The sequence below is a fragment of the Accipiter gentilis genome, chromosome 24 (assembly GCF_929443795.1).
Source record: "Accipiter gentilis chromosome 24, bAccGen1.1, whole genome shotgun sequence".
NCBI lineage: Eukaryota > Metazoa > Chordata > Aves > Accipitriformes > Accipitridae > Astur > Astur gentilis.
Genome location: NC_064903.1, coordinates 22,420,573 through 22,444,972, shown reverse-complemented (window position 1 = coordinate 22,444,972; position 24,400 = coordinate 22,420,573). Strand labels below are relative to the sequence as shown.

Here is a 24,400-nt window from a genome sequence, read left to right as displayed (position 1 = left end):
ACCCCCACACCCCCCAGTCCTTACGGGACATGGTGACACGGGGCAGTGGTGGCTCTTTGTCACCCTTCAGCACACCAGATAATGTGCTTTTACACCAGATAAGGTGCTTTTCTAACTTGGCAAGGCAACCTTTTAAATAATTTTTATTCCTAAATTGTTGCCTCATTAGCAGGGTTTAATGAAAGCTTTTCTATTGTAGCATTTAGTCCAGATACTAAACCCTGGAGTAACCTGACATATAAAATTGCAATAAATTCCCTAATGAAAATAGCAAATATGTACAAAGTTGATTGACAAGCATAGAGGTACCTAAGTCAGTTTTGCTAGAGTTCAATACCTTTGAAAAATTGCTAAAAAATACACACCTGATCTCTATTTTGATCTCAAAATATTTCTATTTATCTCAAAAAAAAAAAAAAAAAATTCTGCGTTTTGCAGATTTGGTGGGTTTTGCTCTAGATCAGAAGTTTCCAAATTTGCCTCTAGCTACTGTTTCCAGATCAGAAGCTTTTGTACTTTGCTATGGAAGAGCAGGTGAAACGTTGGAAGAGACAAATCCCATATCAAAGCATCGCTGGAACACTTCTACTCGAGGTGTCCATGCGGGTCCCACGCGAGACGCCCGTGGGCTCTGCTCCCATCCCGGCCTCACCATGCTTCATCCTCCTCCTCCTCCTGCTTTTCTCCTCCTCGGTGCAGAGCAGAGAACTGCTTACGGGACAGCAGGGCCGAAACCGTTTCAGCAGATATTTCTGGGATATTAACACCGGAGCAATCCCGCAAGGAGGAGAACGAGCGGATGGCTCTCCGCAGCGCAGCCAAATAAATAGAAGAAAAAAAAAAATACAAATACTTCTACAACGCAGCTGAATTCCACCTCCCTCCCTCAGTTATCCCTCAGCCGTAACCTGAAGATTTTGGTCTCTGAACGTTTTTCCTACCGGCCACCGAACGCCGGAGATTTCCCAACCGGCGGAGCGCTGCCTCCATCTCCTGGACGGAGCGGGCAGCGCAAGCAGCAGTCGCGATAGAAGCCGGATTATGTCACCGACAGCGTTTGGGTACCCGAGTGGTACCATTTCTCGGGGGAAGAATCGCCTCCTCTCTGCGCAGCACCCTCCCCGAGCTGCGCTTCGCCCCTGCTGCTACCGCTGCTTTCTCACCTACGAAACTACTGAACGGAGCCCAGACGAAGCAGAAAACGACACTTTGCCCGTTTCTAACGCCTTGCTACGCGCCCAACGTCCAGTTTAATCACAAAAGACCCTTTAAATTAAGAGGAATCTAGCCATCTGTAGTCGCAAACCCCAGCCATCTCAGCAGAGACCAAGGATGCAAACCTGAATGCCAACAGCCACGACACCCAGAAATGTACCTGTTGAGGAATAAAGCAATTTGCACTATCAGGGCACTAAACCTTGAGGACTTGACACGGTGACGTACCTCTGGCAAGAGTCTTCTTAGGTGTCTTCTAAAAGGCATACAAGGAGGCCCCAGCCTTTTTCTTTAAGATAAATTCCCCAGAACTTCTGGGGAAAGTTATTGCATAAAAACTAAAGTAAGTTAAACCTATATTTTGGCAGGATGCTAATGCCAGCAGACACCTGCTATTACTTCCTGCTAGAAGGGAAACGTTATCCCATTCCGTAGCAAATCTTAACCTTCACTTCATCAAGACAAGGAGCAGTGTGAAAAGGGAGCTCAATTGGGGATTTTTGTGAAGACCGGTGTATCATTTAACTGTGGTCTCAACCCTTACCTCCTGCTCTCCACCCTCGAGGTCCATCACTGAGGAAAGATGATGCTCAAGGAGGAGCACACTCTGGTCTCCTCAACATCCCAGTTCCTCCTTGTCCAGCCTGGTAACACGCTGTGCTGTTCATGACACGAACTTGATCTGGTGACCGCCTACGGAAAGCAACTCAGCTGAAGCAAGCATATTTTAAGTACCTTTGAGAGCCTTTTCTTCACCTTATAACATTTTCTAGCCCATAAAAGCACAAAAGACAGATGGGGAAGTGCCTCTTACAGCCATAAAGCTTCAGAGATGAAGCACAGGAAAGGAAAACAGCTTCTGAGAACCAATGTTTGCAGGAAAACAAGTGAGCAGGATGGGATTAAGGCAGTCCGTAGTCTCCTTACTAACACTCTGCTTGTCCCTGTCCTCGGTTTCTGAAAACACTCACTGACATCTGACAAGTAAGGTTGGCTGGTTTTTTAATCCATGCCTCGTCTCTTCTCCCATCAGGAAGATCTTCACGAAGCCTGCAGGAACGCACTACCTTAAAGTTGGGGGTTTTCGGGGCTTTTTTTTGTTGGTGTTGTCATTTTAAAGTGAATCTTTTTGTCCAATTTGGTTATTCTTTCCTGCCTACCTTCAAGGAAATCACCACCATCTTGCAAACTTTTTCACACCTTGCCTCCTGTATGGCTTCAGTCACCCACTTCTTCCCAGCTCAAGGTATAGCTTTGCCGTTTGTTCTCCAGCTGCAGGAGTCGTCCCCAGCTCCACCACCACCACCACCGCTCTGCCAAGCCCTGGCCCCACGTCTGGAGCCCCCCCGGCACACCGCGGGCTGGCACTGCTGGGCAGGGGCAAGGGACAAGCTCTTTGCCACGAGAAGCTTGGTCCTCATTTAGCTCCTACTTTTTCTTTCCTATTTCAGTTACCAATTTATTAATGAAAACATAAAAGAAAACCCAAAACAAACCACAAACAAGAAACCACAACCAAACCCTACTCAAGGACTTGATCAACCGATCCCCAAATTGCTTGAGGGGTTTGTCTGCAGGTGACCTCAAAGCTCCCTCCTTCAGCAAAGGCTGTCCCTGGGCCAGGCAATTCCATCGCCACACAGGCCTGAATGCTTGTAAGAAAAGTGCCTCGTGAGCAAATACCATCCAGGACACGGACTGACTTCAGGCAATCGTGGAAAAAAAAAACTTTCTGTATATTTCGACTGATGGGATAACTGAAAAATAAGGTATCTGTAACCCATTTTGAATACAAACAGCAGCACTAGTTAACAAACACCTTAAAGGTATTTTAAACCCAGATACTCCAATTTAATGTCAATGCTATTACATCAAAATCTTATTCTTGTCCCGTAACAGGGATTAGTAGCTGCATACTGAGCTGGCCCATCACCTAGCAGTGAGTGCTCACAGCATTTGGCTTCACAGTAACAGTTCATGTATAGGACAGAAGAGTTCAATGATCTGCAGCAATTTATCAGCTTAAATCCAAAGACAAAGCAGCATCAGGAGGCAAAGCCACCTACCACAGCCCCCGAGACCTCACATGGGACCCGTGCCGATGCACGTGCTTAACTCCAACCAGGCGCGCAGATCACTTTTTAATGTGATTACTCTCATTCCTAATCCAAGTGCCTGTATTGTCAAAGGACCAGTTCTCTGCAGGAAAATTATTTCCTCTTTTATAAAGGCAAATCTGAATAGATAACTGAAAAACATACAGAAGGTATCCCACCCTAAAGTAATACATCAATCCTATCAGTGAATGTATGTTTTATTGAAAGTGTGGCATGAAACACTTGACTGTGAGTATAAACTTATGAACAGCTCTTGATGTATGTGAGATTTTTGGCACGGTTTACCAAATAATGCAATTCACAGTACATTTAATTTAGGAACGTCCGCTCACTGGTTTTGATGTCAATTTAAAAAAAAAAAAAAAAAAAGGAGTTGGTGAACTTCCAAATCATAAATGATGGATTTTTGTCAATTATAAAATATTATGAATTTGCAACCTTTTTATTCTAGTACTCAAGGAACTGCCAGCTATTTAAAACTGTACCTTTATCATTATTCACAAAGTTTAACAAAAATAAATACAATTTTGAGGTTCTTTGGCATGTCGTAATTCAAGGCAATAGTATCTTTTAGCAGCACAGTGCAAAGAAAAACAACATACCATACAATGCACTACTAGATTCAGCCTTACAAGGAGAAGAGAACGTAGTACAATGCAAACTTTAATGTCAATATATACAGAGCTTTAAAGAAAACATTTTTTTTTTTAAAATTAAATGAAATAAATACAATATGATACAAAATCCACAATATGCTTAAAGAAATGAGTTACAATATCTGATAACGGGGACCTTTTGTATAGTTTCATCTTTGAAGTACCTCAGAGAGCATGTAATTCATTGCACACTGTTTTCAATTAATGCCCTTTCGTATATTGAGATTTATAGCCAGTCACGTGCCAGAAGAGTTTTAGCTCTAATCAGAGTATCAGTGCAAGATGCCAAAGTGCTTGGGATATTACGACAATGCAATTACTTAGCAAACGCTGCTCATAAGCCTAATGCAAAACACACAAAACAGGAACACTCTGTCCTGCAAAGGAGATCCACCTCTAGCATCCTTTCAGTTCTCACATAAAAAAACCCAAAACAGGATCCAATGTTGTTCAAATTATTGGTAATAAGCTGTTGCCCAAATCTTAATTGAGACATAATCAATTAAGTATGTTTTAAAGCTTTCAAAGAAAGTTTGCTTTCATTACATAGGAAAAATCTCACAAAAAGCAGTCACTGATTATTTTGGGGGAACTTCTAATTACATAAGTTATTACAATACTCAAGTCAGCTTTAGCTATATACTAAAGGTGGGAGGTTTTTTTGTAAAATTTGCATTCATTCTCCTGTTCCCAAAGGGAAGTGTAGGCTTATCAACAACAACATAATCTGGGGCAGTAAACATTTTAAAAAAACACTGAAGTAGAGACAAACAGTATTCAGACTGTACTTAACTAAAGGGGTGTTAACGCAGAAGGATGGTATGGTATGAATGACAGCATAGGCGTCTTACCAATAGGTATCACTACATACCCAAGAAAGTTTTTGAATAAACTTTCAAGGAGAAAATGTTTGGTTTTTTTTGTTTTTTTTTCTAGTCACATAGAGCTCCCACAGGATTACGCAAGGACTCCATTATCACAGCTTCAGAAGCCTTCTGAAAACTTTAAGAAAAACCTGCTCCTCCCTTCCCTCCCACAAATATTGGCAAACTTCTAATTCTGGATCGGACTGAAAAACTTAAGTGCTACAGAAGTACAAAACCCACCATGTTTGCATTGATGTCTTAGCCTAATTTCATTGATACACATCAGGATAATTACTACAGCACTGTGCGATTCATTTAACTCAATTCTTACAAGCTATCTCAACTTTCTAATTTTAACATTTGAGGGCAGAGCGCTGAGTACTGGATGCAGCAATCTGTCACGGCAAATAACCAGTTTATAAGTATACCGCAAGTAACTTTCAATTGTTGAAGTTTGCCAGAGATCATTTTAACTATTGGACACATGAAGATTAGCTTTGGAAAACAAATTAAAACATGGAAAACAGAATTCAAGCTCACTATGACTGACTTGGGTGAGGTTTTGGATACCTTCTCTGGATGCAAGGAGAACATATAAACCATACTACAACACGGGCCTCAAACGGACAGTACGCTTAGACCACCTACACCTTAGGCTCTTCATGTGGTCAGAAAGAATTTACCAGTTTTAAGCATAATGGGAAAAACCACACAACATGCTAACAACGGCATTGAGACTACACAAGCCACAAAACAGTGGCTTAAACAAATCCACCCATCGTAATGCTCTCAGGTATGGGCACTCTTCGTTATGCACCACTGGCTGATATTGATGCCACCGCGCAGTTTTTGGATACATAACAGGAATACAATAGAGCTCCTTGCTTTTTATCAAAAGGATAACTGAAGATAGAAATTGCAATATCCAAGGGGTGAAAGAACAGCAAGACACATCATGAGCCTGCTCCAGCTACAGGTGATGCCTGTGGGAATCTACCCTCTTCAGTGAGAACGTATCAGGCTCTACGTGCACTTGAGAACCAGCCCTTATTTATAATTGCCATTACCAAACGTTAGAGTAGAAGCTATTTTGCTGGCAGTAACCGAAGCCATATCCAAAATACTGTATCATTTAAGATATTAATTGGTTCTCTGAAAATTCCTCTAAATACATAGTATGTATGCCTATTTCTTTGTAATTATAAGCCTTTGTAAAAATTTCACTCTTTTTTTTAATAAAAAGTAAACTGGTAACATCATAACTAGTTTGTAAATCTTGAACTGTGCAGAGATGATATGAATGTGAAACCATTTACACTAACCTTTCACACCAGCCAAGAGCACATTCAAATTGTTTTCTTCCATTTCAAACATTTAACTGATTACTCATGAGCAGACCATGCTACTTTTATACAATTGCCTAACTGAACAAAACCTAAGTTTGAAAAAAAAAAAAAAGGATGAGAAGTACGCAAGAAATTCCAAAAGTATCACAAAGATGATGCTCATTAAATACTATATAGTGAGAGTAAACTGCAAGTGAACTCTTGTGCATCCCTGCATATCCAAAATGTTTCAAAGACTGATATGCTGACATACACGTAGCAAGTGAACTCTTCCCCCCAAATTAAGGATTAAAATTGGCATACCAGGGTACACCAGCCTGTCAGATATAACAAAGGTGTCTGTCCACGTTTTCCTTGTGATAAGACAACTTTGTAATGTTGCAGTCACCGAGACCTTGCTTTTACTCCAGGAGTACCACTTGCCCTAAAGGCTAGCAGTGATATAAAACCAGCAGGGATAACTTTATAGAAGATGTTTTAAATTCTTTGCTAAGAATCAGACTATCCATCTTGTTTGTGTACTTTTCCTCTTACCACCTTTGTGTTGTACATCAAGAACTGAAGCACCTTCAGCTGCTTACAACTGCTTTTGTGCAAAATGGCAAAATGCTTTTAAGGTGCTTATAATGTGGTGCTTCTAAGTAAGCTAAAAGAAAATACCAATATAAACACTGTTAAATGATTCATGAATAAAGCCATTAAAGACCAGCTGCTACCTTACGGGAAAGCTGAAGACAATTCAAGTTTGACATTTTAGTTGTGTACCACGCCTTGCATTATACTCTCTATCCCTAACATGGTTTTTACTACTACATTTTAACCCACATTATATCTTCACCTTGGCTAAGGGGGCTTTATTTCCACTGCCTTTTTTTTCTTCCTTAGAGTGAATTCAAATTCTTCTGGCAGTCATTTTTAAGTTTACAAAAAAATTATACCAATAAGACTGTAGACAAAAGGTTTACAGGCATTCTTGCTGGCAAAGGTCTTCAGTAATGAAAGCAAGGATGAACCAGCTGCATAAGGGGCAGATTTTTGACCTAAACAGTAAGCTTTCTAGGAAGCAGTTGTGTTCTTTGATAAGCTTTCAAGCATTTCAAACAGGCACCTCAAAACTAGGCACAAATGGCCCCTAAAGCTTCCAACATCTATCAAACACTCAAGAAATTTAGTATGGGGTATGTTCTGCATGACACAAATAGCACACCTATGTTTGCTATATTCATTAAGTCTCAAATCTACATATATTCATACCTAACTATTTGGCCAGATAATTTCCATCTTCCCCCACCACAACAAAAGAAAGCAGCTTATCTAATAGTACTTCCAATGCCACCAAGTACTTCACAGGTATAAGCAAAAACCAGCCAGCACCCTCTACCTCTTAAGATCCGAGTTACTACTGCCACTCTTGGCAGTTGGGCCAGAATTCTCCTGAAAGCTTTTTTTCCTGTCTTGAAATGCCAAGTTCTGCCATCACTGGTGTCTTCTAATTGGCTACCAAAGGTACCTGGGAACAGGAAATTCAACAATGGCAAATCAGTCTGAACTACATTTGATTTTTGGTCATTTGGATTCTCTAAGTGTTCACAGCCTAATTGTTGGTCACTAATATACTTAATATTTAAAATGCGTATCATCCTACTATAACAGTACAATTGCACAGTAGTGTCTACAAATTTTGAAAATACTTTGGAGCTCATCATCTCTGGATGCATTAGGTCCCTGTCTACTAGCGGCTAGCATGGGTTTGGAGTCAGAAAACCCCAAGATAATTCTGGCCCAGAAATTAATTTCCTCTCCATCACAGTATTTAGAAACAGCTGAAGTCCCAACAGCAAGCATAGAGGGCAAGTGAGTGCTGGCAACAAGATATTGTCAGTAACTTGTCCATAACTGTGAAATTTCTTGGTCAGAATTCCCTTATCTGGGCACACTGCAAGGCTTATTTATTTTCCCAAGCTACCTCTACAGTTAGGCAAATAGAATTTTGCATTTATGTTCTGTAACATTTGTACATGCCGCGAGAGATTCAGATAGAAGCAACGATCTATAAAAATCAAATAAATAAAAAATAAAATCCACATGCCAAGTTTGTTATAATAAAGTGTCAGTTTGTCTTGTACGCCAAACAAACTTAATATTGGCTATATTCAGTGGAAACGACTGCTGAGGAAACAGTAACATAGGCATTGTACTGATGGATAGACAATATAAATAACAAAAAGTATTAGACTGCATGATGTTGTCTTAAAGAGGTACCAATGTTAGAGATCCTTAATTTGGACAGTTTGTACACATAATTACCTTCTCCAGCTCAGTGCAGGACACAATACCATTTGTGGTAACAACTAGAAACGTTCATTTTCCTGTAAGAGGCCATTTGTTACCCAGTATTTCTTATGGGTCACAAGTGATCAAATTAAGTTTATGGGTAAAGTGCAGAATCTTACACATCCCTTTTGTTCGTTCGTATTTTCACATAAACTTATCAGTTACCAGCACCATGCAAACACAGACCTTCCAAATTAACACTAATGCATTTAACACTGGCACAATACATTAGTCAGCTTTTCATAACAGTAATGAACAAGTTAAATGAATTAAGTTGAATGAATTAAGTGCCCAATTACAAAATTAAGAATTTGTCCTTCACAACAGGGTCTACAGGTGTGAAGAAAAGAAAAACTTACACTGACACTTTATGTACAACTTGGTCATTGGCAACGGTCCCCTAAACCATTTTTTAAATGAACCCAGCAAAACTATACAGAATGTGAAAGAATATTTGCAACAGATCTCTTAAAGGACAGTGTAGAGAAATTCATTATGGTGTACCTGATGTTTAAATTAACTTAACAGATACGGCCTGTAAAACACAGTATGAACCTGTGGATTTTTTTTTTCTTTTTAAAAAAAGGACTTTTACAGAATTCAAGTAGTGTAGCAGGAAACCATAGATGCCTTTTGATCACAGGTCAGGCAAAATAGAGCCACTTATTGGATTTTCCCCTTGCTTCTGTTGCTAAGGTGTCCCAGTGGATCTATAAGTCTGTTGATGTTAGTTTTTTCATGCTCCGTCGCTGAGCTAAACTTGAGGCTGCAACAGGCTCTAACACTGGCTGAAATGTCTTGTGATTCAGTGCAGAATATGTAGCAGCCATGGCTCCCTAGAGAATAATGAAATATATAAAAGGCTGTAAAGGTAATTTTTATCAGAAAATAAAACAAATTAATATTAAATTCTTAATTAACTATTAAAAAACCCAGGACTTATGGCAGGTCATGGAGATTCTCTAAAGTTTGTTTTCCAAAAAAACCCCATTTGTTCCTGAATCCTTCAGGTTTGTAAACTTGGGTGTCTGACATTTCTTTTTCTTTCACATACCTTAGATGTAGGAGTAACTTTTTAATGTGGGTCAGAATTAGTACCTTCCAAGCAAGATTAGCATCAATTTATCAAATACAGCCACCCAAGTGGCTATTCAGGTCCTGACTTACAAAGACAACACAATTAAGACTGGCTATCACAGATCCTTATTTCTGAATCCAACAAAACTAATGAAGTCAACGTAAAAGCTGCCTGCATACAGTAGGAAGTTTTTGTGTCACAAGTCAGAAACACATATACTGGAGAGATAAAAATACCAGTGCAAAAACTGTAGCATAGTTTATTAATTTATTTTAGGAAAGCACAATATAAGCCAGTCACAGAAGAAAAATCCCAAAAGATTTCCTGAATAAGAATGCTGGGAGACCTGTGGTAGTCTTGGGTAACTTTCTTATCAGGTTTCTATATGGCCCAAGCTACCTCAATTTTTGAAAACAAAACATCCAAAAAAATCTCTTCCTTTACACATAGGTTAAAATTAGTTTACCAATAATTTCTGCATTGAACTTAAATATGTAGGTACCAGGAAAAACAAAAGAAAGCTAATTTCTTTTCTGAGAAAAAAAAAAAGTCCTGCCTGCAGCTCTAAAAGCAACCCAACTCATTGCACATCCACCAGCTCAAGCAACATTCAGCCTCCAGGTTGTTTTACCTTTACTAGATGTGGTGCATCTTGCCTGTTCAGTTGATAATGCGGCAACTGGTCCCTACAGGCTATCCACGAATGTTTTAATACTTGTTCTGCTGTATACCGCTGATGTGGATCTACATGAAGCATATGTGATAACAAGTCCTAGATGAAAATGAAAAATGCACATCTATTCAGTTAAAATAATCTTATATACAGACTTTAAAGCATTCATTATGGCAGCAATGAAAAAGTACCCTATGTAGCAGTGATTAACACAATGCAAACACACACAGAAAAAAAATCAGCAGATAAATTGGATCATTCTGTGCCTTGACACCACAGAAGTCTGAAAACAATGTGTTGTACTATTTAATCTGTTTAACAGAGCAAGCCTTTATCATAAAGAAACTTACTGTTGTTTGTGTTTCATATTTCAGTTTACTATTAATATAATCTTTAAAAGACTAGAAATCCTATTAAAATTTAGCAAACATATTACAGAAGAAAGCTATTATTTGCAACCATCTCATTTGTACTACACATTTGGGGTCTGCTGACTACATATTACAATTAAATTCATATATAGTGATATACTATCAAAGAATTTTTCCTTCAGTGAGCTATATAAAGAGTAAAGCCAGCAGAAACAGACACTTGTTTTTGCCTGTTTAGAAGCATTAGCAATAAGGTACTAATTAGAACATTGGTCAAAAGAAGAGCTGGGTGGGAAGGGCACAGAACAGAGACAGGAATAGCTTGAAAGAAAACAAAATATGAACAAGCTGACAGAATGTTCCCTTTGTTTTAGGTACAAAATGTTAAGCATTCTTAAATATACAGAAGTGAATTACTTGTGCTAAGACAGCATTAGCCAACAAGTATTCTGAATCACTCCTAAAATGAACAAATTGTGCAGTTCCAAAGTATCAGGAAAAGATTTAATACTAATGCCAAGCTTTATAGAAGGTAACACTGGTGACTAAGATACCTACAGACCAGGCCAACGCTAAACCCAGAGAACACATAAAGCAATTGATGAGAGATGCAGTCTTTAAATAAAAAGGACAGCTGCATAATCAAGCTGATCGAGATTTTTGGCAAGATGTCCAGATATATTCAGTTGTTAAAGTACTAGTTTGCTGAAAGTACTAACAAAGACAAAAGACCTGATGACTTCAGCATTGAACAACATTTAAGAAATTGCACTACAAAAAAAATTAACCTATTAATGCAAGACTGGTTAGCTACTAGAACTAATAGATAATTGTAAAAAGCCATCCTTCCATTTAAGGAATCCCACAAACACCCGAGTTCAAGCCAACAAAAACAAGGAACAACACACACACACACCCCCCGCGATTAGAAAAGCCTACATTGGGACCCATCGTACTTAAAATCTTTGTCAGTGACCTGGGGGAAGGAAGAGAGTGCACTCTTGCCAAATTTGCAGTGGGGCACCAAATTGGAGGTGTGAGGAAAGAGCTAATGAGTTCAAGGGCAGGGTGGCCATCCAAAGGGACCTAGGCAGGATGGAGTAATGAGCTAACCAGAGCTGTACGAAATTCAGCAAGGACAAATGCAGAGTCCTGCACTTGCAAAGGAAGAAATTGTCCCCAAGGTATGGGGTGGGGACAGACTGGTTGGGGACCAGCTTTGCTGAGAAGGACCAGGAGGTTTTGGTAGACAGCAAACTGAACCTGAACTACCAGTGTGACCAGGCATCCAAGAATGCTGACATTCCTTTAGTCAGCACAGCCAAAGGAATGGAGACAGCGGACAAAGTAAAACAAGAGATGTTCTGGCTTGAAATTAGGAGAAACTTTTTCCTCATTACAGCAGCCAAGCATTGGAAAAGGCTGCCCAGGCAAGCTTCCACCCTTGGGGGTTTCTAAAGTCACACTGAATAAAGCCCTGAGCTACCTGGTCAGATCTCACAGCCAACCGTGCTTTGAGCAGGAGGTTGGACTAGATGATCTTCATTGCAATAAAGTTTGCAGGTAATAATAGCAAACTACTGTGTTAGACTAGTCTATTTTATCCAGTTCAGAAGATGTTCATTTGAATTCTATAAAAAACCAGAAGAACAAAACAAAACATATTTACACCTTTGCTGCATCTGAAACAGTGTCCCAGTTGCCTCCACTTAAAGAGAATTTTCCACTGCCTATCCGTACCAGGATCTCCTCTGGAGTATCATTAGGACCATTGGCAAATGGAGTATAGCTGTCGAAAGAACAAAAACCAAAATGGCCTCGTTATACATAAGAAGCTGCAAGTAATTGGTAAATATCTCATGAATCATTCTGAGTAGATATCCCACTGCTGGCAGAAACACACTATATACTATTAAATACTTCTCACATTAGCATTTCATGTTCCAAAGTGTATTATTTTCTTTCCCCCATAATTGTGGCTAATCAAGTAGAATAAATGGCAAGTGCAGGCTAAAAAGATGTCTTAAGTTAGTTTCTTAATAATGCATTCTAACCAGTGCAGACTTTCAAGTTAAATAAAAGTGATTCATAAACACAAATTACACTAGATTACCAGAGCATGTAAATTAATCTAAACCTGGAATAGTACCCTAACAGAATGGCCCAAATAAAGCTGGAGTAACATTGTATTTCAGGTCTGTGCATTTAATTAGACAGAGATTCAGCACAATATACACACATCTATCATTTGGGGAAAAGCTACAAGAAAATTTTCATGATAGTTATTTACTTAAGTGAGTTTGGGAGGCTTAAACCACGTCATTGGTTCTGGAGGCTTATAACAATTTACAGGGTTTCCTGTACATTTGGCTTACTTTCTACAAATCCTACTGTGATGAACTCGAAAGAACTAAACTGACAAATCTGAAAACCAATATGAATCACTTAAGTATGTATTATGACGTTCTGGCATCTCCTATGATCATAGGCTAGTACCAAGTTAGTTTTAACTATAAAACCCAAATCTTACTCTGATTAAGTAGTTGTATCATAATACCCCTTAGATTTCAAATTAGCTTGCAAACCATAATAATTAAGCTTAATACATTCTTAGTACTTTGAAAGCTTTGCATAGAAGAAAGATCAACCAGCATTATCAACAGAGGTTTAGGATGTGTCCCAGCCAGTTAGTTCTTGTCGTTCAGTTGATGAGTTTAAGAGTAATGAAATGGAAAGATAGGAATTCATGCTGGACCATTTCTTCCCCATACTTTCGACCTGCCTTTTGTTTAATGTTTCTCAAGTATGCAGGCAGTATACTGCCCAATATCTGCATACTTGCACTTAAATCATACAGCAATCTGAGTTTTGATGACAGAACTGTTGTGGCAGTGGTGATTTTACAGGGAGAAGTACAAATTTATCAAGAGAAACAGTTTCCAATAGATAGTATTTATCTACAAGAAAAAAGTCTGCTATTCTTCTGTTAGAGCAAAACTCAGAAAACCTTTTATCATTTGGCCACTGAACACTTCATGGCACTTAATGAAAGTTCAGAGATTTAGAAAACTTTAGAGGTTACAAGCCAGCATGTTCTACAGAAGGGCCAGGAGTCAAGCCTGTGGCAGGAGATACAATAAGGTGGACTACAAGGCTACTAGTGTTGGGAGGACAAAAGACAGGAGAAAGAAGAAAACCACCACATACTTTCACAGACTAAGTTCTCTCCTGGAAACTGGAAGTGTCTTTGGTATCTCCCAGTCATGCACTGTAGAAGAGAGAAGCCTTGAACCTACCTGTAAGATAAGCCTAGTTTTTGTATACATTTGCTTATAGCTTACTGTTCCACTTCAGCGTCTTTGCCATTCTGCATTCAAACCAATGAGGTAATACCTTATGATTTTAATGAAAGCATGGATTCATGCAGCATGCTGGAAGTTCAGGTAAACAAAAGAGCTAAGAAGCATTTCTCACCCTGCCAACATTGTGTAAAGGAGAACACCCAAGCTCCATATGTCACAAGCAGCATCATATCCCTGTCTCATGAGAACCTATAAAACAGAGAGTGTTAAAGACTTTTCACATATTACAAAAACACCCCAAACCAATACCACTACACAGCCTAAGGAGGGGTAAGTTAATCCCAAGATAATTTCAGAGGTTTGATTATTTATTTTTCAATATACAGGTTACAGTGACTATCAACAATATTTCTTGTCCCCAGAACATAACCTCTTAGTATTCTCAACAGGCTTGCATCTCATTTTAGAGAGTAGATTCTGCTATTTTTAAAGCGGGTTTATTATAAACATATGCACCAGTGTTTATAAAGTACATATAATGATATTTGATGAAAACTAGCAGAATTTATTTTTTATTTTTTTTTAAAGCACTGCTAAAAAGTTTAAGTACTTGATGCATCAAAACCAGCATAGCAGCTTAAGATACCTCTGGGGCCACAAAGTTTGCGGTGTAGCACGGAGTCAGAAGTAGTCCATTTTCTCCTCGAAGTTGTTTTGCAAATCCAAAATCACAAATCCTGATAGAATCAGCATTATTTGAATCATCCATGTATAAAATATTACTAGGTTTAAGGTCTCGATGCACTACCTTTAAACAAAGAAATTTTAAAATCCATCATTTAGAAGTTGCATGTACATTTGTTTGTATGTAATTTGCAATTTATAAAAGCTATTCTCTAGATTAATATACTTATTAGCAGTTCTATACAATTACGTAACTTTAAAGTAACAAAAATTCTGGCTCAAGTAATGTCATAAAAAAGCCTACTGGCTCATAATGCAACTGGAACTAACACAACCATTCGCCAAAAAGCCTAAGAGAACAAGTATCTGCTGTTTCATAAACTGTAAAAGTAGAGTCAAAAGGACTTGCCAGAATAACAGGATGAGTTGTTTATATTGTTCACCTTTGTCATAAAATACTCAGAAATCTTCTTCCTTTCTGCCATAAAACCAAGCCAAGCAAAGCACATAACAAAAGGCATTTGTTAATTCTAGGAAATGTGAAAGAAGCCATGTCATAGAAGAAATCACTCACTCCTTGGCAGTGCAGGTAGTCCACAGTCTTAGTTATAGTGTATAGCACAGCGCTAGCCTCTCGTTCTGAGAAGAACTTCTGTCTGAGAATTCGATCAAGCAGCTCTCCTCCTTTCATCAGTTCAGTGACAAGGTATATGAATCTGCCATCGTCATATACCTGATGAGAAGTTTAATAAGTGTATACATACATAAATACATACATATCTATTAAAAGATCATCTATAATTATACATCCTGATAAATGAAAATTACAGACTAGATTCTTCACCTATTCACATATGAACTTCCAAGCACCAACAGCAGGGACTGAAAAATTTCATTCTGCAATTCAAGAGCCTTAAAGCATGAAGCATAAGACAGCTTATGTGTCATTCTATGAGACATTGAAGTAATCGAACGTTAATTCATGACTTGGAATTAAATATTTTTTTTTCAGTCTAGGAACTTCTGTTGTAACAGGAGAGTAGCCCTACCACTCCCTATTGCTCTTCCCTCCCATGGACAAATTTTAGCTGCTGGCACTTTGCATATACAGGACAACAGGTAACTGCTTTTTCAGATTACCAACACATTAACTACTCATTTGAATTAAGAGGAAATACGACATTTCTAACCTTTACATCATTTCTCACTTCAAGCTAACTAAAAAGCATTTAGAAGAAAATCAGTATCAGGACAATGTCATATTTTGAAATACTCAACACTTTACTATATGTATTGCTCTCCTATTTTACTATGTAAAACAAATTTAATAAATCCCAGTAAACTCCCTACCTCTATATTTACTTATTGACTACTGTGTAATAAGAGGTAGCAGAGAAAAAGAGGTACATACATCCTTTAAAGTAATAATATTTGGATGTTGTCCATAACGCATGAGAATCTCAATTTCTTCTGAGGGATCCCTCTTACTTTTATCAATTATCTGCAAAAAAATAACAACAGGAAAAACAACTTGGCTAAACAAAGTCTATTTAATAAAGAAATTTTTTTGTATTTATAGTCTCACTTCAACAACAGAATAAAAAAAATTTTCTAGAGTTCATTACTTCTTACTGATCATGAGCAATTGATCATCCAGCTTCACACCTCACTGTTCATTCATTTCTTGCTCTCTCCTTGCTACCAGTTAAAACTGTGTCATTAATGCAGTCTATTCTGCTCCAGTGGACAAGGAAATGCAATGGACTGTCTGAAGCATCACTGCTTCCCTGCAGCCCAGCTCCACCCTTGTGGGTCTTAATTTTATTTCAGGTGTGCTCACCATTGTACAGTATCTTCAGGCCTCAAGACTGAATTGTAAAGCCAGTTCTTCAAAGCCATAACCTTACCCACAAAAAGAAGAGCTATAGAAGCCAAATACACAATTTAAATTAAGAAAACACTGTTTTTAATTTCTCACAGCATAGGAACAGCTACAGTAACTAGAAAGCTCATGTATTCAAATTCACAAATCTACTGCACAATAATTTCAGAACAGAGACATTTATTCAAAGTACCTTTACAGCAAACTCCATATTTGTAGCTATGTGTATACATCGCTTGCAAACAGAGTAGGAACCAACACCAATATCTTCCTTCAGTTCATATACATCAGTAAACTGTGCGCTGTTTCCATGAAGTTGCTTTAAAAAAAACAAACACGTACAAACTGTCACCTAAAGCAACAAGATATTCTTTGCCATAATACTGTTTCCAACAGCAAAAGTTTCTTCGGCTTGCCCATGCTTTCTCTTTTGAATTCTGCCTCCAGAAAAACAGCAACTTGCTTTTTCAAATTTCAAAATATCCCCTGGAAGCATTTTAATAATGGACATTTTAATAGTCTCCCCAACAAAAAAAGAACAGACTGTAAACACTAAATATTGGTCAGTCTTTGGCATGTTAAAAAGGTTTCCCAAAAAATAAAATGTTACCTGTACTATTGGCAGTATATTGGTGAGTGGTGATATTTTATGATCTTCTACAGTAGTAGTCGCAACAAAACTAAATCCTTTGAAGAGTTGATGGGCATTCGCACTAGGTGGGACTCCTGGAGAATCTAGTGGCATACACATTTCATTAGCATAGCTAAATCCTAGCAAGGCTATTTTTTAGCATTCAGGAGAGATGTTGGAAGACACATTTTGAGGGAACAGAAGCAAACAAGGGCGCTGTTACATGTTTAATAAGACTTGAGTCAGTTATCTGTCTTATCTTATTTTAATAATACACACAAAGCAAGCATTCCTGGGTTCTACCTAAAACTGCAAAACACTGCAGGAACTAATGTATGAATACATGTTTTTAGGAAGAAGTTTACTGAAGCACAACACTATGAGAAAGAAAAAGATCACAGCCTTATGTTCAAGGACTGCATCACAAAGAAGAGTGCCCACAGGTTTTGCTACTTCAGTGGTATATGTGCTGTTGGCAAGGCCCAAGTGAGGCAATACAAGAATATTCAATTAATGATACTACTGAATAATTAGAACCAATTTTTCCTCAGATTATGTGCACCTCCAAATTCACTGTTTGAATTTTCACAGTAAGCACAGCCTGCTAAGTCTGCGTAGCCTATTAGAACCATAGACATTCTCCAAACAAACATGAGAAGTTGTTTTAGAAGTTGGATGCAGCAGTACAGAAAAAAATTCACAGAAGAAAACCTGAAATGAAGCTTGAAGCATACTAAGCAACAAGTGTTTGCAGTTACTGTCTTTGTTTCCAAGGTCAGTTACTTGGAAATTTTCACAGTGCAATAATCTAAGGGATATTTTAAAAATAAATTTTCATAAGCTTCTCGAAACTATTTGAGATGTCTTTGCAACTGACCTAGTAGTACAGGTACTCAGTCCACTGTACATTTTCCCCACCCTTCTCTACCTTTGAATCACCATTTTCAAAAGTAAAGTCAAATTCAGCATGGGTAGTGAGGGGAAGAGCTCAATGAAAAACTTATTATAATACTAGTTTTAAGATTTAATTTTAATAATTATAATAATTAAAAGGCTCAAGAAAGTTACTTAAAGCAAGTCATTTTCAGTGGAATACTGACCCTAAAAATAATCACTGCTGCAATGAAATTTAGTTTACTTTTAGTGTTAAGTACTTCTCCACCAGAACCACTGCAGGTCTGACTTTAAACTATAACTAGAAACCATACATAATTCAGCTGTTAATATTCCCCTTTTTTTTTTCTTTTTTTTTTTTTTGGTGTTTGTTGGTGAATCACAGTTTAGCAGAATATTTCAAAGAATAGGAACCCACTGAGGAAAACATGCTTCTTCAAAGTACTGGAACCCCATTGCACCCTTTCCTTTTAATGTCATCACTGGCTTTTTCTCTTAGAAAACTTCTTGTTGTAACATTAATTTGACCCCTCTTGTCCCACGAATCTCACCAATTTATAACCATGCACAATTACCTTTTGGTGTTTTTGCTGTGAATTCTGGATCAAAACAAAAGGTATCTTCTGGCTTTCCAGAAGCAGGTTTAAACGGGGGTTGAATTTCTCTTCTGAACAGTTTCTGAAGTAGAAGGACAAAGTCTTGTAATTAAGAGTGAATGAAACTTCCATGGGTGCTGTAATTTTGCCAAGCTAAAGGGAAAGCAACTCAAATGTTACTGTTTCATTAAAACAGTTTTCTGAAAGAGTGAGTAATATAGAGCAAGTAGAAAACCACAAATATGTACAGAAACACTAAGTTACTTTCACATACCTTTGATTTGAGTTGCTACGGGAAATGTTACAAGTCAAACAATACACAGCTCCAAAGGGAGCTTCCCCAAAGGGAAAATATGGAATACAGTCTTTACCTTTCTATTCTGGGTCCCAGACAAAGACCTGTCACAAGTGACAGGCGTGTCCCTCTTGGCAAGGAACTGCCAATTCTCAAAGTTCTATTCCAGGTTTTTCCGAATCTACTAAACTAAGTCGGGGGGGGGGAGGGGAGGAAAGGAAAGCAGAACAATGGCTCCTCCATTTTTTCCTCCTTTATTCAACATGCTTTAGAAAAATGCATTGCCCAAATGATCTCAAATCAGCAATGAGTCCCATTTACAAGAAAATTTCATGCCAAATGATGTCAAAGCCTCATACAAAGTTCCGGAAGTTCTGAGAACATTTTCTTGGGGTTTCTCTCATCCTTTCAGACCTACTTTTTGCACTTCTTTTCATTTAATCTTCCTGCACAAGAACATGCAATGTATTTCAATAAAAAAAAAAAAAACAAGGGGGGGGGGGGGGATGACGAATGACCTGAATTCATCCCAAAGAAATAATGGGATACAATACAGAAGTGGTCATCAACACTACCATATTGAAATAAATACAAAGCACTTTGAAATAAAAAAGAAAAAAAAGAAAGCAAGCAAAAAAAGAAAAAATAAAGAGTTAGAACTGCAGATCTTTCACACATCCTTGCTGGTATTTATTTCACCATCAGTCCCTTAAAAAACCAAAATAGTAGATAATCAAGCCATAATAACACAGCCTTCTCTTACAAAGTGTACTCACATAAACAGTGAAGTTTTGCTGTTACTAAAAACTCTACTTGCTAATCAGGACTCTATGGCAGATGCTGCATAAAGACAGCTAGAAAACCACCTTCTCAGAAGTAAATATGAGAGTCAGGGAAGGATAATGACCACAGCTTTACAGAGGCAGTTGAGCACAGTATTGGCTAGCATCGCCAACAGCCCTGTCAGCACAGCAACATCTTATTTATTGTGTCTATCCTTTTGTAGGCATTATAGCAAAGGAGTGTTTTCAGAGCAGATTTATTTGATATAGAGCATCTCGGTTTTGAGAATGTTTCTGGGAAACACATCTCAAAAGATTGCAGAGAACTGCAGAGGAAAAGCATCAAGGTGCTTGTTAAAAATTTAAGCAGGCAATCATGAACTTGTACAACTTCTGATCATGTCAGAGCACCAGAGTCAATACTTCCAACTGTGAATGGAGTATGACTGATAAAATAGCAACATACTGTGGCTAACTAGAGAGAAGTCAAAGAGAATTATAGTCACAGTGAGTTTTTGTGCCCTGAATGGAAGCACTAGATGGACACTTACTAAAGAAAGGATTCTTGTACATAGGGAAAACCAGCATCCTCTCCCAACTACAAATGCTCTAACAAACAATTTAAGCTTTAGAATGCTGCTACTCTTAATTATTTAAAAAGTAAACGTACAATTTATAATTACTACTCTATACCACAAACACTACAGCTCCAGATGCCAAGTAAGATTATAGTAGAAGCCAGAACTAAGTCAGCAGTATTGCAGTGTTTATTGTGCCCTACTCAGATGCAAATACTTACAATGCTACAACACACAGAAAAATTAAAAACGGCCTTAATCATTCAGATAATTTTGTACCTACATTCCAGTCAACAGTAGAAAAAAAAGGATGTCTCTTGATTTCTTCAACTCCATCTGAACCAGCTCCTAAACAAAGAAAATACTGTATTTAAAACACTTAGGTAAAGTCTTTGAAGAAGATTGCACTAAAAATTAGTTCATTTCTAAAAATTTTGTACGGACATGGTTGAGGGAACTGTAAATACAGAAATATTCCAAGGATATAAAATACTCAATTAAGTAGTGTATACCTCATCAGGGAGGCAAACGGAGTACAAGAAGCCCATAAATACAGAGTGTCAATATTCTTTGCTCTGACACTGTCAAAGCTTTGGCTCACTGCTAAGAGTCACTGGTCCAAGAAAGCAATCATTCACTAGCCAAACCCAGGCAGTCATGATCCAAGCTAACAAGAAATGCTATCTAAACCCAAATCTTACTCACCATCTGGAGGTTGAGAGTCTCTAGCAACTACTTTCTGTAAATAATCAACTCAGCCCAACTACTTTTATTTCAAAGATCCAAATAAATGAACCAACCTAATCTATTTGATGGGTTCCTTTTAAACAACATCCTCAGAAGACTTTGTGCTTCAGGGCTGAGGAACTGAGGCATTCCAAGTTTTGCTCTAAAAGAAAACAGAGAACAAGTAAAAAGAAGAAACATATCTTACTAAAAATTGTCTACATATACTTAATTGCACAATTTGATGTATCAAAGATCTACTCCAAAGTCTTGCAGAGTGTACACATTTAACTCATCAGCTTTTAGGTTTCACAAGTGGTTTAAAACAAAACAAAACCAAAAAACCCCAAACAAACAAAACCTGAAACAAACCACCCACCCCAACAAAAACCACACCAGATCAAAAACCTCAAACCCCACCCAAGCCCCTAAACCCAGCTTTATGCTAAAATAGAACAAAACAAGTATCTCAGGAATATGTAAGTATTTTCAAAGATACCTTCATTTCACTAGGAAGTTATCACCAAAATACCTCTACCAGAATCAAGGCCAGAAGAGACTCACGAAGACATCATATAAAAGCTTACTGATTTTACCAAGCTTACTTTATGAAAACAATGATGCTAAGGCAAGAACTTTTTCTGCAGAACTATAGCATCACTTAGAGCTCCAAGTGAGGCTAGAGATCTAATCCGTCCCCTTTCACAGCTAATACCACTATGAACTCATACCCAGGGTAAGTTCAAGCTGCCGTATGTCGCTAAGAACAGAGCTTCCCTCTCACCCCCTTCCCTGACTACCATCCCCTCAAAAGGCCCAAGGCTCTGCATACGGTCTAAAGGAAATTCTTTGTTAGCTAAGCACAAATAAAGATGAGAACATATTTGCCCAACAACTTCACTTGCTAATCACCAGTTTACCCCGTCTGTCTTGTTAGACAGCTTCTGTTGTAACCAAGGTAATTTAATATGAAAAATGTGAGCACGTAAATGCACTCCCCATATATACATACACAAAGCAACATCTGATTCGCTATTGCTTACAAAATAAGGTATGTTGTAACAGTAGCAAGAGAGTATTAACAACAACACGAGTGGTAAATAATGCTGGTCTAATTCACTGTACTGTTTTTATCTTTATTATACACCTACAATGAAAATAAAGTCACCGCTAAGATTTTAATTCCTGTAGATACTTAATAGCATCTGCATGCTCTGGGATCTAAACCTTATTGGGGCAGGGAGGAGGGGGCACGGCACTGCCTTTTTTTTGTTCTTGTTCTAGCTTAATGCTCTTCAAGGACAAGGAGTTGTAACAAGCTGTTAAAACATGTTTAAAAATTACATTTTCTGACTTGCCAAAAAGTAAGAAGATATACTTACTTCAGTATCATATTCATAGTTTCATTTCGATCTTTACCTTGAAATGGTAGTGTACCAGTAAGCATTTCAAACTGAAAAGAACAAATGTTAATCTCAATCAACACTTCTTCCCCCAGTTGCTCAAACAAAGTGTAAAGTACTATACTTTTCCCTATCACTACATTAGACATACTGGCTTGAGCTTTTAAAAAATTATCAAAAGAGTTCACAAATCTAAAATTTTGTTTTCATTGGCAGTTTACATGATAGTAAGTGGCAAGTGTAATGTACTGATGACGCAGGAATATTTTTACATCCATAAGCTACTTAAAGTAATAAAATCCCCTCCATAACCAAGTTTTAGATATTGCCACACTCTGAAAACAGCAAGAAAAGTAAATTCTAAACCAGTACTTCACTTTTTATGTCAAAATGCATTATTTCAGCCTGATGCTCTAACACATCACAGCAAAGGTATAAGTGCTAGCAGTTACTGGCTTATTTGTATTTCACTGCTCCACTCCAGTATTCATTCAATAGGCTTACTCTTACAAAAATGTAATTAATATTCCACCAAACCAAGTCTTCAGTTTTTCTTTAACTATCAAGTAACATGCAAAATGAATATAGAAACTGAAGTTTCAGACTGACTACAACTGTTCTAAATGACTAGTGGACTACACATATGATTTTTATGGTTCCTGATAAGTACTCCTTACAGGGCTAAGCAAGCGAACAGTAAATTTTATTCAGATTGGTTGCTATTTCAGTAGCAAGTCAGTTGCTGAATTCTCTCTTCCCTTACCCAAGCATTCATAATTAGATCTGGACAAGCTTATTCTAACTACATCATTTCACATTCACTTCGACATACGCAGTGTATTTGTGACCTTAAGCAAGGTAAGCAGTGAAGCATACAGTACCATGAGAACACCAAAGGACCACCAGTCAGCACTCTGGTTGTGCCCTCGCCTGTTTACTACTTCAGGTGCCATGTATTCTACAGTACCACAGAAAGAATAGGCCTTCTTCTCTTGATCTACTGATTCTTTGCTGAGTCCAAAGTCTACAACAACAGCATTACAAGAATATAGCCAGTAAAGAACTTCAGAAAAAAAACAATACTGTACATGGTATTTCATAATCAAAGTGTTGACAGCTTTTGTTTGCTTGCTTTCAGGAATATTATGCAATTATCCTAGCTCTTCATGAAACAAGAAACTGCAGGTATCTAGAGATACTGCAGACATTTAGTATACTACATACCACCAAAACCATTCTATAAGTCGTATTAAACTGATGATTAGCCATCAATATTGCTATACAGAATAACTCAGTTGAAATATTACACATTTAGAGCCTTAAGATAATCAGAAGTCCTCGTTTTCTCTGTTTACTGCCTGCTTTATTCACACAAAAAATTGGATAAAAGTAACAATGAGTTTCAAAGAGAACGCAGTCTGTATGGTCTAGTATTACTGAATGATGAATAAATAAAATCAGACTAAAAATATTGTTGTTATGTAAGATAACATGGTTCTGCAAACTGACTCAAGTTCATTAGTCTTGCGTGTCTGCTGACTTTACTCCCAGAATACTTTTTTCTCCCAGTTTGAACAGTGCCATTGAATATACAAGTCCTTGATATCAGCCCAATTCTCAAGATGAGGCTCTCAAGTGTCCCCTTTTAAAAAAGGGGGAAATGATTGCTAATCAATAATCCCATTAATTATTCTTTCCAGTTTCAGAAGGAAGTGAGAATTTTAGGATTGAATTGTATTTAAACACATCATGAAGAATTTTAGAAATTATGTATTTTACAAACATGATTTCCATCAAGTCCTTCAGAGTTTAAAAACACCTTCATTTTTTCTTGGAATCTAATAGCAGTATCTATAGATCAAAATACATAATGAAATTTTTAATACAAGAGCAGCACCTTAAATGCAACTGTAAGCTTTCAGAAATTCATAGTAATTTGGTTTTCAAATAGTCAGTCTTTTGTATATATCA

The 24,400-nt window shown here is 37.7% G+C and overlaps 1 protein-coding gene across 1 annotated transcript in view; it reads right to left on the bottom strand.

Annotated features, from left to right (window-relative positions):
* Nucleotides 1-3,115: 3,115 nt before the first annotated feature.
* Nucleotides 3,116-24,400, bottom strand: part of RPS6KA6 (ribosomal protein S6 kinase A6) — a 44,367-nt gene continuing 23,082 nt past the window's right edge. Inside the window, exons 9-22 of the mRNA XM_049827780.1 lie at nt 23,311-23,453; nt 22,409-22,479; nt 21,101-21,189; nt 20,584-20,648; nt 18,625-18,727; nt 17,135-17,259; nt 16,718-16,843; nt 16,054-16,143; nt 15,217-15,375; nt 14,605-14,766; nt 14,131-14,207; nt 12,328-12,445; nt 10,244-10,384; nt 3,116-9,370 (exon numbers count right to left, since the gene is read on the bottom strand). Coding sequence (XP_049683737.1) covers nt 9,245-9,370; nt 10,244-10,384; nt 12,328-12,445; nt 14,131-14,207; nt 14,605-14,766; nt 15,217-15,375; nt 16,054-16,143; nt 16,718-16,843; nt 17,135-17,259; nt 18,625-18,727; nt 20,584-20,648; nt 21,101-21,189; nt 22,409-22,479; nt 23,311-23,453 — 1,595 coding nt within the window. The 3' untranslated portion in view covers nt 3,116-9,244. The remainder of the gene's footprint in view (nt 9,371-10,243; nt 10,385-12,327; nt 12,446-14,130; nt 14,208-14,604; nt 14,767-15,216; nt 15,376-16,053; nt 16,144-16,717; nt 16,844-17,134; nt 17,260-18,624; nt 18,728-20,583; nt 20,649-21,100; nt 21,190-22,408; nt 22,480-23,310; nt 23,454-24,400) is intronic.